The sequence below is a fragment of the Vulpes lagopus genome, chromosome 11, assembly GCF_018345385.1.
Source record: "Vulpes lagopus strain Blue_001 chromosome 11, ASM1834538v1, whole genome shotgun sequence".
NCBI classification, from domain to species: domain Eukaryota; kingdom Metazoa; phylum Chordata; class Mammalia; order Carnivora; family Canidae; genus Vulpes; species Vulpes lagopus.
Genome location: NC_054834.1, coordinates 73,264,597 through 73,279,388, shown reverse-complemented (window position 1 = coordinate 73,279,388; position 14,792 = coordinate 73,264,597). Strand labels below are relative to the sequence as shown.

The 14,792-nt window shown below is 44.2% G+C and overlaps 1 protein-coding gene and 1 pseudogene across 5 annotated transcripts in view; both read right to left on the bottom strand.

Moving 5' to 3' along the window:
- KMT5B (lysine methyltransferase 5B) overlaps positions 1–14,792 on the bottom strand; it is a 56,123-nt gene that overhangs the window by 29,689 nt on the left and 11,642 nt on the right. For 4 of the 5 annotated variants that reach the window (XM_041773708.1, XM_041773707.1, XM_041773705.1 and 1 more), the window contains exon 2: positions 6,909–7,144. In XM_041773708.1, the coding sequence (XP_041629642.1) occupies positions 6,909–7,068 (160 nt within the window). In that variant the 5' untranslated portion in view covers positions 7,069–7,144. The remainder of the gene's footprint in view (positions 1–6,908; positions 7,145–14,792) is intronic. The other variant, XM_041773706.1, reaches the window with a different exon arrangement.
- Positions 2,717–4,027, bottom strand: LOC121501553 (annotated as a pseudogene).

Below are 14,792 nucleotides of genomic sequence, written 5' to 3'. Positions count from 1 at the left end.
ATGATTTCAAGTATCTTTCCATGTACTGGCCATTTGTGTATCTTTGGAGAAACGTCTATTCAGATTCCCTTGCTCATTTTGAATTGCAGTTTGTTCTTTACTGCTGACTTGTAAGAATTCCTTGTATATTCTAAATATGAGTCCTTTATTAGATATGTGATTTGAAAATGTTTTTTTCCCCTTCTGTGAGTTATCTTTTCCAGTTCTTGATGTTATTCTTTAAAGCACAAAAGTCTGTAACTTTAATGAATTTCAATTTATTGTTTCATTTTTCTTTTGTTCCTTGTGCTTTTAGTGTCTTAAGAAACGACTGCCTAATCCAAAGTCATGAAAATGTATACATCTGTTCCCTAAGAGTTTTATAATTAACGCTTTTGATCCATTTTGAGTTAATTTTTCACTCATAGTGTGAGGTTGAGTCCAACTTCATCCTTTTGCATGTGGATATCGTTTTCCCAGCATCATTTACTGAAAGACCATTCTTTCCCCACTTAATTTTCTTGGCATGCCTGTCAAAAATCAATTTTTTAAAAATATTTTATTTATTCATGAGAGACACACACAGAGAGAGGCAGAGACACAGGCAGAGGGAGAGGTAGGCTCCATGCAGGGACCCTGATGTGGGACTCGATTCCGGGACCCTTGGATCACACCCTGACCCCAAGGCAGATGCTCAACTGCTGAGCCACCCAGGCGTTCCTGTCAAAAATCAACGGACTGGGGCAGCCCCGGTGGTGCAGTGGTTTAGCGCCGCCTGCAGCCTGGGGTGTGATCCTGGAGATCTGGGATCGAGTCCCATGTCAGGCTTCCTGCATGGAGCCTGCTTCACCCTCTGCCTGTGTCTCTGCCTCTCTTTCGCTCTCTCTGAATAAATAAATAAATAAATAAATAAATAAATAAATAAATAAATAAATAAATCCTAAAAAAAAAAAAAATAAACTGACTGAAAACATGAGGGTTTATTTCCAGACCCTCAATTCTATCCCATGGATATAGGTCTAGTGACACACCAATGTAACACTGAAGTTTTAAAGTTTTGAAAATGAGAAGTGTGGGTATGCCATCTTTGTTCTTCTTCAAGACTGTTTTGGCTACGCTAGGTCCCTTGAATTTCTGTAAGAATTTTAGGATCGGCTTTGCCAATTTCTGCAAAGAAGCCAATTGAGATTTTGATAGGGACTGCGTTGAATCTGTAGATCATTTGGGGAGTATTGCCATCGTAGCAATATTGTCTTCTAATCAATGAACATGGGATGCCTTTCCACTTATTTAGGTCTTCTTTATTTCTTTCAATAATGACTTGAGGTTTTCACAGTGTAAGTTCTATACTTTTATTGTTTGCATACTGACCTATCCTGCTGAACTCATTTAGTAGTTCCAACAATTAAATGGATTCCTCAGAATTTTTTATATACACAATCATATCATCTGAAAAGAGATTATTTTACTTTTTCCTTTTCCATCTGGATGCCTTTTTATTAATTTTTTTGCCTAATTGCGTGGTTAGAACCTCTAGTACAAGGCTTGATAGATGTGGTGAGAACAGATATTCTTGTCTTGTTCCGATCTTAGGGGAAAAGCATTTAGTGGAAGTCTTTCACCACTAAATAGGGCATAAGCTATGGGTTTTTGTAGACCTCCTTTGTTGGGTTGAAGAATTTCCTTCTATTCCCAGCTTGTCGAGTGTTTTTACCCTGTCAGTTTCTGCATCCACTGGAATGATCATAAGGTTTTTGTCCTTCATGCTATTGATGTGATAGTATTACATTAATTTTCAGATATTAAGCCAAATTTGCACTTAAATCCCACTTGCTTATGCTATAGAACCCTTCCCACTTTGGGACAAAGTGGGACACCCAGGTGGCTCAGTGCTTGAGTGTCTGCCTTCGGCTCAGGTTGTGATCCCGGAGTCCTGGGATCAAGTCCCAGATCAGGGTCCCAGGGAGCCTGCTTCTGCCTCTGCCTATGTCTCTGCCTCTCTCATGAATAAATAAATAAAATCTTAAAAAAAAGGAACTCTTCCTATTCTTGCGGGATTTGGTATTTGAGTATTTTAGTGAGTATTTTTTAATCCATATTTACTAGAGATATTGGTCTATAGTTTTTGAGTATTTTTCCATGTGATGTTTTTGGTTTTGGTGGCAGAATAATACTGGTCTCATTGAATGAGGAAGTGCTCCCTTCCCTTCTGTTTTTTGGAACAGGGAAGGATTAAAGTTGATTTTTCTTTAAATATCTGCCAGTATTCACCAACAAAGCCATCTAGACTTGAGATTTTCTTAGCAGTATTTTATTTTATTTTTTTAAATAATTTTTTTGATTTTTATTTATTTATGATAGTCAGAGAGAGAGAGAGGCAGAGACACAGGCAGAGGGAGAAGCAGGCTCCATGCACCAGGAGCCTGACGTGGGATTTGATCCCGGGTCTCCAGGATCGCGCCCTGGGCCAAAGGCAGGCGCCAAACCGCTGCGCCACCCAGGGATCCCCTTAGCAGTATTTTAAAAAAAAATTACTGATTCAACCTTTTTACTTGCTATAGGCTTATGCAGATTTTGTACTTCTTCTTGAATCAGTTTTGGTAGTTTGTTACTTTCTAGGAATTTGTTCATTTAATCTAGGTTTTCTAACATGTTGGTATCCAGGTGTTCAGAATACCAAGCTGTAACCTTTTTTATTTCTGTGAGGCAGTAGTAATGTCATCTTTCTTTTTTTTTCCCCACTAAGTTACAGAAATTTTTATTGGAAACAAACCAGCTGCAGCAAAGTGACACTCAGTGCACGCTGCCCAACGGGCGAGGTGGGGGAGGGGGTACAGGTGGGCGGCCAGGGGCTGGACGAGCCCAGGGTGGTGATCACAGGAGCCTGCTGACTGGGTCTCAGGCCCTTTGGGCTGGAGTGTGCAGGCCCAGGCCCGATCCAGCACAAAATATAAAAATAAACTCTGTAGTCTAGCTGTCCCTGCCTGTGTCAGTTCACTGGGAAAGGGCAGTGACTCTTCCCACCAGGCCACTGGTGCTATCGTCCAACCACAGCAGGGGCAGCTGGAGCCTGTGGGGTAAGTAGACATCCGGAGGCGGGAGCCAAAGGGCTAGGTGGGCGTGGCCTCGGCAGTGCGGAGCCGAGGCAGGGACAGGGGCTGGCCACCAGCTGGGGAGGCCCTGGGGCCCCTGGAGTGGGCAGTTCCAGGCACTGGTTGAAGCTGAATGAAGCTGGGGCCTCTGCTCCTGGTCCTCACATACAGATTACTGGGACCCTGTCCTCCTCCATGGCGCTGGTCTCCTTGGGTCCGCCCTCACTGCCTCCACCTCCACCGTCTTCTTCCTCCTCCTCCTCCTCCTCCTCCCCCAGCAACATGTCCAGCTCGTTGTCTGCCTCCGAGGGAGTATAGGTGGATCCACTGATGGAGCGGCAGCTGAAGAAGACAATCCGCTTAAGCCGCTTGTTGTAGAAGAAGTAGTTGAAGGACCAGAGGCTGCCATCCTCCCCAAAGGGATCTGAGTCCAAGTCTGGGTTGTAACTGTAGATGTCACACTCGGCCAGGCAGATCTCCTCGTCCACCGCGTTCCACAGCTGTGGCTTCAAGGCCTTGAAGTCCTCCCGCACCACCGAAAACAGACTGCAGTTGACTGCGTTCACCACCCAGCTGAGGCTGGGTTCCCTGCTGAACTCGTGGCTTCGGGCTGTGAAGTTGTAGTCAGGCCAGAAGGACTCGTTAAGCGTGGCGATCAAGTAGAAGAGGGTCTTGCGGCTGTACTTGTCGCTCAGCGGGCCTTCGTCCTCACCACCCTGGCTCTTGCTCAGTCTGCTGCACTGAGGCCCGAGGTCTGGGGTGAAGACAGTGCCTCCAGCACGTGGGGCTGGCCCTCCTGGCAGAACTGCTTAAACGTGTTTGTCGTCTCCTGCCATCTTACATGAGTAGCTCTTGATCCTGCCGATGGTGTGGTCATCGCCGGTCTCCACTGTCAGCTGTGAGTTGATGGCCTCGAAGCTGGAGTTCTCCAACAGCTTCATGTCCTGGGGCGGGGGGGGGGGGGGGGTCCTGTGCTCAGAGGGGCTAGTGTCGGGCCGGTGGACATCAGCACGGGTAAGAGGGCGCTGTGGGCTCTGGGCAGCACGGGCTCCTCAGGACCGGAGGGCGGCGGCGCAGCCTCCGTTCGGGCCGCATTGTAGCTGGGGGAAGAGGCTCCGCGGCGATGTCCCGTTACTCCCGGCCCTGCCAGGCTGCCAACACGACATAGCCTCGCCCCTGCACGGCGACCGACTGCCGTGACCGACCTGCCCGCCGACCGCCACCCGAGGCCCGGACGAGCGCAGGAGCGGCCGAGCGACCTCATCTTTCATTCTTGAGTCTTCTCTTTTAACTGGTTAGTCTTGGGTAAAGGTTTGCCAATTTTGCTGATTTTTTTTTTTTCAAAGAGTCAACTTTTAGCTTTGCTGATTTTCTGTTGTCCTTCTGTTTCTGGTGTCCTTATATTTTGTAAATTTCTACTCTATTATTTCCTTCCTTCTGCTTGCTTTGGGGTTTGTTCTGTTTTTTTTTTTTTTTCTGGTGTTTTGAGGTAAGAAGTTAGGTTACTGATGAAGAGTTATCTTTCTTCTTTTTTAATACGGGTGTTCACAACTATACATTTCCCTCTAGGCATTGCTTTAGCTGCATCCTGTAAGTTTTAGTATGTTGTATTTAGTATGTTAGTATTTTCAATCATCTTGAAGTACTTTCTCATTTCCTTTGGATTTCTTCTTTAACTCACTGGTTATTCATCTCTAATTTTAATCCACTGTAATCAGAGAACATACACTGTATGATTCCAATCCTTTAACATTTATTGAGGCTTGTTGCATGGCCTAGCCTATGGTCTACCCTGAAGAATGTTCCATGTGCACCTGAGAAGATTGTGCATGCTGCTATTGTTGGGTGGAGCATCGTATAGATATCTGTTGGGAAGAACTGGTTTAGGGTATTAAGTTTTCCTTTCCTGTTGATCTTCTGTCTAGCTGTCTGATTCATTATTGAAAGTGGGGGAACTGAAGTCTTCAAATTACTGCTGAATTATCTATTTTTCCCTTCAGTTTTGTCCCTTTCTGTGTCACATACTTGATGGCTCTGTTGTTAGGTGAAGTCACTGTAGTTTACTGACAACGGAGCACAGCTCTACTTTGCTTCATTGTTAGCTCTCACTTTGTACCATTCTTGTCCAGTGGCATTCAATGTGATGCTGTCAATCTTCACACTCTCTGGATTTTCCCAGCCTGCCCTCAGAATTGGTCTATACTTGGCAAAGTGTAGCATATGTAATGACCATCTTCTACATTATTATGTACCTCCAACAATTAAACTACTTAAGACCTTTTGCTCAACAACACACAGAAGGAGGCCAAGAGCTATTTGAAAAAACAAACAAAAAACAACAACAACAACAACAAAAAAGTGGTATAATTTACTGACTAGAGCCAATATCACTTGCTATGGTCACCACGTTTCTCATTTCCTTCAGGTTCCCATCACAATGCTCCAGAGTGAGCAGGTGTCCATGAGGAGGACGATCTATTCAGTCTTGGGCTCTCTGCCTAACTCTTGTCCCAAGCAGGGCTTTCTGCCTAGTTTTTTTACAGAAATAGTGACCTGTTCTAATGTAGAAAAGTTAAGGGCAGCCTGGGCTCAATAAATTGCTTAAATCTCTAAATGGTAGGAAGGTAATCAATCAGAATTGGTGCAATCTATCTGAAACTGCTGCAAATCCCAGGCAAATTCAACTCTACTCAAGGCAGGCCAACTACAACACAAACTAAGGCTATTTTGTAGTGGCACTAAATCACAGGGAGAAACAAAAACAGAGAAAACTATCCTCAATATGGCCACTGTTGGATATCTTCATATAGCTGCCTACTTAGGTTCACACGTATCCTGGGGCACTTTCCTGCTCTCAAAAGAGCTATTTCTTGGGGCACCTGAGTGGCTCAGTCAGTTAAGTTCAGGTCATGATCTCAGGGTTCTGGGGGCAAGCCCCGCATACAGCCCCTGCATGGAGCCCCCCTTTGGCTGGGAGTGTTTAAACAGTCCCACTCCCTCTGCCCCTCCTCCCACTCATGCATGTGCACACGCTTTCTCTCTCTCTCTCAAATAAAGAAAAAAAGAGAACTATTTCTTGAACTCTGAACAGTAGCCTCCTCAGGGATCCCTGGGTAGCTCAGTGGTTTAGAGCCTGCCTTCAGCCCAGGGCGTGATCCTGGGAGTCCCAGGCTCAAGTCCCACATCAGGCTCCCTGCGTGGAGCTTGCTTCTCGCTCTGCCTCTCTCTCTCTCTCTCTCTCTGTGTGTCTCTCATGAATAAATAAATAAAATCTTAAAAAAAAAAAAAAAACAACAGTAGCCTCCTTCTTACCAAGAGGTAAGCAAGGTAAAAAAGTTACTCATTATCACCAGTGCTCCAGTGTCAGGATAAACAACTGTTCACCCCATATATATAGAAAAAATGGCAACAATTTGGGAAGCTGCCCTAAATTCCACTTGTCCTGTAGAGTTGACTTGATTGATTCATATTGCTAAGTTTTCAAAGAAAGACATACTTACATCAGATGTAAAAAATATAGTTTGAACTTGTAGGAAATCCAGCGGCAGTACTTTAATATTTTTTTATAGAACAGATTAAACTCTCAGATGTACATTCTACAAAATATAACTTAAAGTCATGGATATAAGAGCATAATTAGTTATCATATTAAACATTAAACTAGAGTGTGCATGTCAGATGAGAGTAGGAATGGTCAACTTTCAAAGGGTAAAAAAAGGTAAGTATGAGAACATGAACAAATTTTCTGGAAACAATAAAGGCAGAACAGAAGTTACAAACTGTAAAGAATTACCACCCAGATCACAATGAAAAGAGACAGTTGCACTGTGTACATACATCTGCTTGACCTCCTCTCAACTGCGTGTTTGCCAGCCTTCGCGGCCTCCTTTCCCGAGTGCTGCAATTTTGATTGACTCTGCTGATGGTCATTAGACAACTTGCCTCCACTCCTCCTGCCATTCACCACCATGTTCTTGGATTCTCCCAACCACTTCATGCCCACAGACCGCCTGACCCAGGTGCATTGAGTCGCTCTCTTCAGATAGCTTAGAGAATAATTCCAATGTTCTCTCCTAACAGAAACAAAATATGGAAAACAAAACCAGGAGGTAAATACATAAAAGACCATACTACCCAGACCCTTGAGAAAGATACAAAGTATTCTAAGTCTTTGGTGGTGGGAGCTCTGCATATCCCTGACTGGGGTGGGGGTGGGGGGCCACGCAGCACCCAGCAAGAGCCAGAAGAACAGGAGCAGCCCGGGCCCAGCCGCACCCAAGCCGTGCCTTGGGCACCCCACCCGGCACACCAAATCCATGTGGGATGCGACCCGAGGCGCACCAAGGTGCTGCTCAAGGTCTCCAAGGATAAGCTCACCCTCAAGTTCACTGAGGAAAGGATGGGGACACACATTAGCACCAAGAGGAAGAGAGAGGAGCTGAACGACACCTCAGCAAATGAGGAAGGTGGCAGCCAAGGACCGAACCTCTCGCCCCATATGTATCTAATAAAGCCTTTGGGGGAGGAGGCAATTTAATAACTAATGTTTCCACTCTTTAAAAACCACTTGGCACCCCAGGCCATCCAGTGTCATGCTGAGGTCTACAGCAGCCCTCTCCACTTGCAGGGAGGGAGCTCACTCTGACAGGCACTTTGCCTGTGCTGTGAATAGAGACTGGTAAACAGTAAGAGCTTAGCAAGCACTTATCTCTCAGTTACCAATAAGATTCCTTTTGTACCTTGTTATGGCCTGTATTTACATACAGCAACATTCTGCTCAAAAGATATGTTTTGGTAACAGTTTACTAACAGTGAGTAAACAGGGACACCTGGGTGGCTCATCTGTTGAGCTTCAGTTCTGCATTGGCCTCCCCTGCATAGAGCCTGCTTCTCCCTCTGCCTATGTCTCTGCCTCTCTCTCTCATGAATAAATAAAATCTTAAAAAAAAAATAACTGTGAGTAAACAAACTACAAGGAAGTCCTCTCTTCTTTTTTTTTTTTTTTTTTTTTTAAAAAGCTACCTTCAAATTATCAGTTTATCCTCTAATTTAGTTTGTCATTAATGTATCGGTGGTTTAAGAATGATCGCGGGTTCCCCTCGCAGAACTTCTTTTTTTTTTTTTTTTTTTTTTTTAATTTTTTATTTATGTATGATAGTCACAGAGAGAGAGAGAGGCAGAGACACAGGCAGAGGGAGAAGCAGGCTCCATGCACCGGGAGCCGGACGTGGGATTCGATCCCGGGTCTCCAGGATCGTGCCCTGGGCCAAAGGCAGGCGCCAAACCGCTGCACCACCCAGGGATCCCGGAAGTCCTCTCTTCTAAGGAAAGCTTAAAAAAAGTAAGTTAAGCTTTGTCCACAACAGCTTTGTCTTTTTTTTTTTTTTTAATTTATTCATGTGAGACAGAGAGAGAGAGAGAGAGGCAGAGACACTCCATGCAGGGAGCCTGATGAGGGACTCAATCCCGGGTCTCCAGAACTACATCCTGGGCTGAAGGCGGCACTAAACTGCTGAGCCACCCAGGCTGCCCCAGCTTTGTCTTTTGTTGTTATTTTGAAGTCAACAGTCAAGGTATTTTGGGGACTGATATTCAAATATCAAAGTATTGCCCATTACCATGGGTCAGCCTTTACAATAGCAACAAAAACTGAGAAATTACATTTGCTAATATAGAGATATCCCTCACCATCTGAATTTTAGTCAACTGAACTTGGGACTGAATGATTTGGATAATGAGGGTGCTTGTAATTCATAAGGACCTTTGGAAGTAAGGGTATGATGGATTACATTATGATGGATTACATTTTGCTGGTAATGGAGCAAGAACAGGGATGTCCATGGCATCACCTCATTATGGAATTATGCCTTAGTATATAAATCAGACTAAAAGGGCTCCAGGATAAGAAAGTGCAAAAACACAGAACTTCAGAGCTAAAGGAACTTTAAGATCTTAGTACAACTCCTTCAATTTGCAGATGAAACCAACACAGAGGCTGAGAGGCGCCCTGCCCAGGGCCACATGACCAGGCTCCAGCAGAGTAAGGAGAACCCAGCACTGGGGCCTCAGGGTCTCTCACTACCCCCCACAAAGGCCAATTTCCCTTGCATTTTTACGAACACACAGAAAAACACCAATGATACATTATTTTAAAGTTCTTCTAGAAATGTACACCTAGTTGTACCTTTAATGATATCCAACAAAATTACAAAACACTAATTCTTTTGAAAGCTTTATTTACTTTAGAGTGAGAACACATGTGTCCAAGTGGGAGGAGGGACAAAGGATCCAAAGCAGACTCCCTCCCCCCCCCCCCAACACAGAGACCAAGGTAGGGCTAGATCCCATGATCCTGAGATTGGGACATGAGCCGAAACCAAGAGTTGGACGCTTAACCGACTGAGCCACCCAGGCACCCCAGAACTACTTTTTGTATTGTTTTAAACTGTAAAATACTAAAGTTATAACCAGGGATCCCTGGGTGGCGCAGCGGTTTGGCGCCTGCCTTTGGCCCAGGGCGCGATCCTGGAGACCCGGGATCGAATCCCACATCGGGCTCCCGGTGCATGGAGCCTGCTTCTCCCTCCGCCTGTGTCTCTGCCTCTCTCTCTCTCTCTCTGTCACTATCATAAATAAATTTAAAAAAATTAAAAAAAAATAAAGTTATAACCTGACTTCTTCAAGTCCTCTTTTTTCTCAAGATGCCTGTGCTGCTAAAGGCAGCAAGCAAAGCCCCTGCCCAGGCATGGCTGTGCTGTGGCTACTGGCAGCCACCTCCCTATGCTTTCCTTCTGCTTTCTGCGGAAACCCCCAGCTCCACACCTCCAGAGGAGAAGGACAAGCAACAGGTAAAGTGCTCTTGGTCCTGGAGGAAGTGATCTTAAGAATGCCCTCCCAGAGCACACAGTTTATGGAGAATGACTGAAGTGTTTTCAGGACTCAGGAGTCCCAATACCCTCAACAGTGAGACATAAAATAGAACTACATGGAATAGAAAAGAGCAACATGGCTTTAGAGAGAATTAAGAGAGAAAAGAAATAGCACGCCATCTCTCCACAGAGAATCCTGAATCCCAACCATGATTCTCACTCAGAGATTAAAAGTAGAAAAGCGGGAACCCTGGGTGGCGCAGCGGTTTAGCGCCTGCCTTTGGCCCAGGGCGTGATCCTGGAGACCCGGGATCGTATCCCACATCGGGCTCCCGGTGCGTGGAGCCTGCTTCTCCCTCTGCCTATGTCTCTGCCTCTCTCTCGCTCTCTCTCTCTCTCTCTCTGTGACTATCATAAATAAATAAAAATTAAAAAAAAAATAAAAGTAGAAAAGCCAGGATGAAGTCCAGCCACTTGTTCTTAGTAAGCCCTCCACATGGTTTTGATGTAAATTCCAGTGTGAGAACTACTGTTCTCTGTTACTCATTCACTTGATCATTTGTTAGGGCAAAGAACAGAGGCCAAAATTTAATGAGGAAATTATACCTATTGACCTAATTTTTTTCCTGAGAATTAGGAAAAGTTCGCCAATAAATCATTTTAGCAGCACACTTCAGCCTAGTTCATGGAATAGAGACTAAGATCTACTCCTACATAATTGCAACTAAATGAGGACTAATGATCCATCCAAATTGGAGCAAATTCATAACCTTGCATCTCATCCAGTTAACTAATATTTTTGGGGGGACTTAAATACTAAGATATCACTCTGTGAATCACAGATTGTGACTGAATTTCACTAGTATGAATACACTGTACATGTCTGGATATATTCTAGTAGAGGCTTCAATACTCTCGACTTGTCCAGATAACAGCTATCATTAAGGCAAAAAACTTTACTTACATTCACAAATGAATTATTTTGTAAAACCAGTTCTAGTGAAACTATCAGAAATTTGGGAACTATTTATAAATTTCTAACTCAAAATGAACATATCCTCTACTAATTATTAGGTCATTGATGGTTGTGCCCCCCTGACTGTGGAATCTGTTCTTGTTGGCACAATTTTTCCTGTAAGACTACAAGCTGAAAGAATATTTATATTTTAAAGGTGGAGATAGAATTTCAAAGACTAACACAGCCAATACTGTAGCAGACTATGGAGAAACAGAAGTTGAGGACATTGGGTGGCTAGCAAAGCCTAAAGGCTTCACGGCTCCCACACAGGTCCACTCCCAACATAAGCAAGGGTGCAGTCTCTCCGGCCTGGGACACAAGACGGCTCACATAGAAAATACCACCATGGTCTTGGCTTGGTTGACAGTGTCTAAGTCTACTGACCACTAACTATATTTAGAAGTAAAAATTACCCGATTTATCCCAAAATTGGCAGAAGAAAATTTCAAGGAGTACTGGCCACTCCTTAAATGGTGTAACAATTGCAAATCTTTCTCTGTTCTGATTTCCCAATACAGTTGACCCTTGAACAACATGGGTTTGAATTGCACAGGTCCACTTCTATATGAATTTTTTTTTTAGATTTTATTTTTATTTATTCATGAGAGACACAGAGAGAGTGGCAGAGACACAGGCAGAGGGAGAAGCAGGCTCTATGCAGGGAGCCTGATGTAGGACTCGATCCAGGGGCCCCCAGGACCACACCCCGGGCCGAAGGCGGCGCTAAACCACTGGGCTGCCGGGGCTGCCCACTTCTATATGAATTTTTAAAGATAAATACAGCACAGCACAATAAACATATTTTCTCTTCCTTACGATTTTCTTAATACAGTTTCTGCAGCTTTACTTTATGTAAATACATGTAACATTCCCACGTTGGGCTCCCTGCATGGACCCTGCTTCTCCCTCTGCCTGTGTCTCTGCCCCCCTCCCCTCTCTCTGTCTCTATGAATAAATAGATAAAATCTTTAAAATAAATACATACATGTAATATACAAAATTTATATTAACCATTTATTTTGTCTATAAGGCTTCTGGTCAACAGTAGGCTGTTACTGTTTTGTTTTGTTTTTTTTTAATATTTATTAGAGAGAGAGAGAGAGCGAGTGTGTGCACGCACACACAAGCAGTGGAAGCAGCAGAGGGAGAGGGAGAAGCAGGCTCCCTGCTAAGCAGAGAGCTCGACATGGGTCTCGATCCCAGAACCCAGGGATCATGACCAACGAAGCTAGAAGATAGATGTTCAACGAACTGAGCCACACAGGCACCCCAGCAGTTAAGTCTTTTAGGAGTCCAAAGTTGCATGTGGAATTTTGACTGCATGAGGGTTCAAGGGTGAAGTATATAAAATATCAGGAAAGTTATTAGACATCAGACCAGGGCCTGAGGATATAGCAAATCTGTGCTTGTATTCCAATGAAGAAATCTCTAGGAAATAACAAATTAACAAATCACTGCCAGCACCTTGGAGAAAGTAAAGCATTTTCTAAGCACTGGTGTTTCAGGGTGGGAGGGGGGAACGCCTGGCAGCAAAGGGGAGCACGTCCCAGGCAAAGGGAAAGCACAAAGCCAGAGAGGGTGGGGGAAGCAGTGGGTGTGCAGAAGACCAGTACGGTGCCCAGTGTGGCTGTGGTAGGGTTAGCGGGGCAGGGGCAGGAAGGTCATCAGAAGGGCTGCTAGAATATGTCACAGAGGGCTCAAAGCCACTGCTGAGACTTAGGGCACAGACTTTCCAGGAGATGGAAAGCAGGAGTGATGTGGTCCAAGTCACAATTTTAAAGGCCCACGCTAGCTGCTTGCTATATGGAGAAAAGCTCACAAATAAATGCTTTTTAAAGGTCAGATCTAATGCCGCTACTAATAATTGGGGGACACAAGAGAAAGCACCAGTTAAGAGGCTACTGCAATGAACCACAGGGTACTGGCAGCTCGGAGCAGCACAGGTGGCAAGAAGTAGCTGCCTTGGGGATCTTTTCTGAAGGGTCACAGATAGAAAGGATCTGAGAACAGACTGTGTGAAAAAGAAAGAAGACTAGCATGCCTCCCAACTGAAGTACACTATTTACAGAGGTGGCAAAGCCTACAGGAAGCTCAGGTTTGGGCAGGGGTCCAAGTGCAGAAGTTCAGCTTCGGTTATGTTTGAGACACCCAGCAGAGACCACGTAGAGATGCTGAATACAAGGGCTGGGAGTACAGGTCCAGGCTGGTCAGAGTGCTAATGGACGAGATGAAATCACCTAGGGGCTGAGTACAGATGAAAGAAGTCTAAGGACAGAGGGCGCATCCCTCAAGATGAGGAACCAGCTGCAAAGGCTACTGCAGGGAACAACTAGGGAGGAAAGAGGAGAAGCAAGGGCAAATGAGGGACCAGCACTTCAGGAAGGGAGTGACCCACTTGGGCACAGGCTGCAGGTACTCCCAAGGCAAAGTTCTCTTTTAGGAGCTGAAACTCATGGACAGGAGCTGAAACTTGCAGACTCTGACCATCTGTGAGCCCCTCAGAAATGTCGGAGAACTTCTAAAATGGACGTGACATCTTGAAACATGGGCTTGTGGCGAAAGGGATGGCAGAGGGGAACTAAGGAATAATGAATAGAAAGAGTCCTAAGTTCTAGGTCATTTGTTTCAAATGAGAGTAGAAAATTAAAATTGCATGTAACTAAAAGGACATGTGTAAATTAAACTCAGAAAATGGAGATGATGGGAAAGGGTTAATCTGAGAATAGCATGCCTTCAGAGTTTTTTTTTTTTTTTTTTTTTGCCTTCAGAGTTTTTAAGGATTTTTCTTTAAAAAAGTTTTCAAAAAAAAAAAAAATAAATAAATAAATAAAAAATAAAGTTTTCAGGGGTGCCTGGGTGTCCCAGTCAGTTGGGCATCTGCCTTTTGGCTCAGGTCATGATCCTGGAAGTCCTGATTTGGGCTCCCAGCTCAGTGGGGAGTGTGCTTCTCCCTCTCCCTCCCTCCACTTGTATGTTTGCTCTGACTCAAATAAATAAATAAAATCTTTAAAAAAAGTTTTTAAAAGAACTGAGTAGTATTCTAATGGAGTGATAAGGACGATCTGAGTGCAACAGGGTGGACGGAGTTCCTAAGGGTGCTGTTTAAGGCTCTATTCCTTCTTTTTTATGAGTGTTCACAAGAATGATGCAAGCAGGCTCTAGGGAAACACAGTTGTGCCAATGCTCCTGGACAGGCAGCACTAGCACTGGTCTCCCGAGCTTCACCCACTGTGAAGTCAACAAATAGGAGGATTTGCCTCACATGGCTTCACTGGACCAACAGGTGGGAGACAAAGCACCTACTTCAGACTCTACTATCAAATATAAATTTTAAAAGGGGCAGGAGATTTGTGATAATACAAAACATACTTGAAAACCACTAAACTAAAAGTTGCATTTAAGAAGCAAAGTATTTAAAGATTTAGAGTTGTATTTAAAGAGGAAACTTTTTAGGGGCACCTGGCAGGCTCAATCAGTGGAGCATGCAACTCTTGATCTCGAGGTCGTGAGTTCAAGCCCCACACTGGGTATAGAGATTATTTAAAAATAAAAAAATCTTAAAAAAATAAAAAGAGGAACTGCATATATAATACCATAAGGTAAGAGGCACACCCACACCACCACCACTCATTCCAAATCACCAACAGCATTCCTTGTCTTTGGAGGAATGGGATTAACATTACAAAAAATCCGACCCCCAAATGTTTACTATTTATAATTGGAAAAAAAAAAAAAAAAAAGAAACACCTGCTGACATTTGAAAATTTTTCAAAGGAAAGTACACAGTTGTTTCATAGAAAATGTGCTTGGTTCCTGTCAAGTGCCTGCACTGCT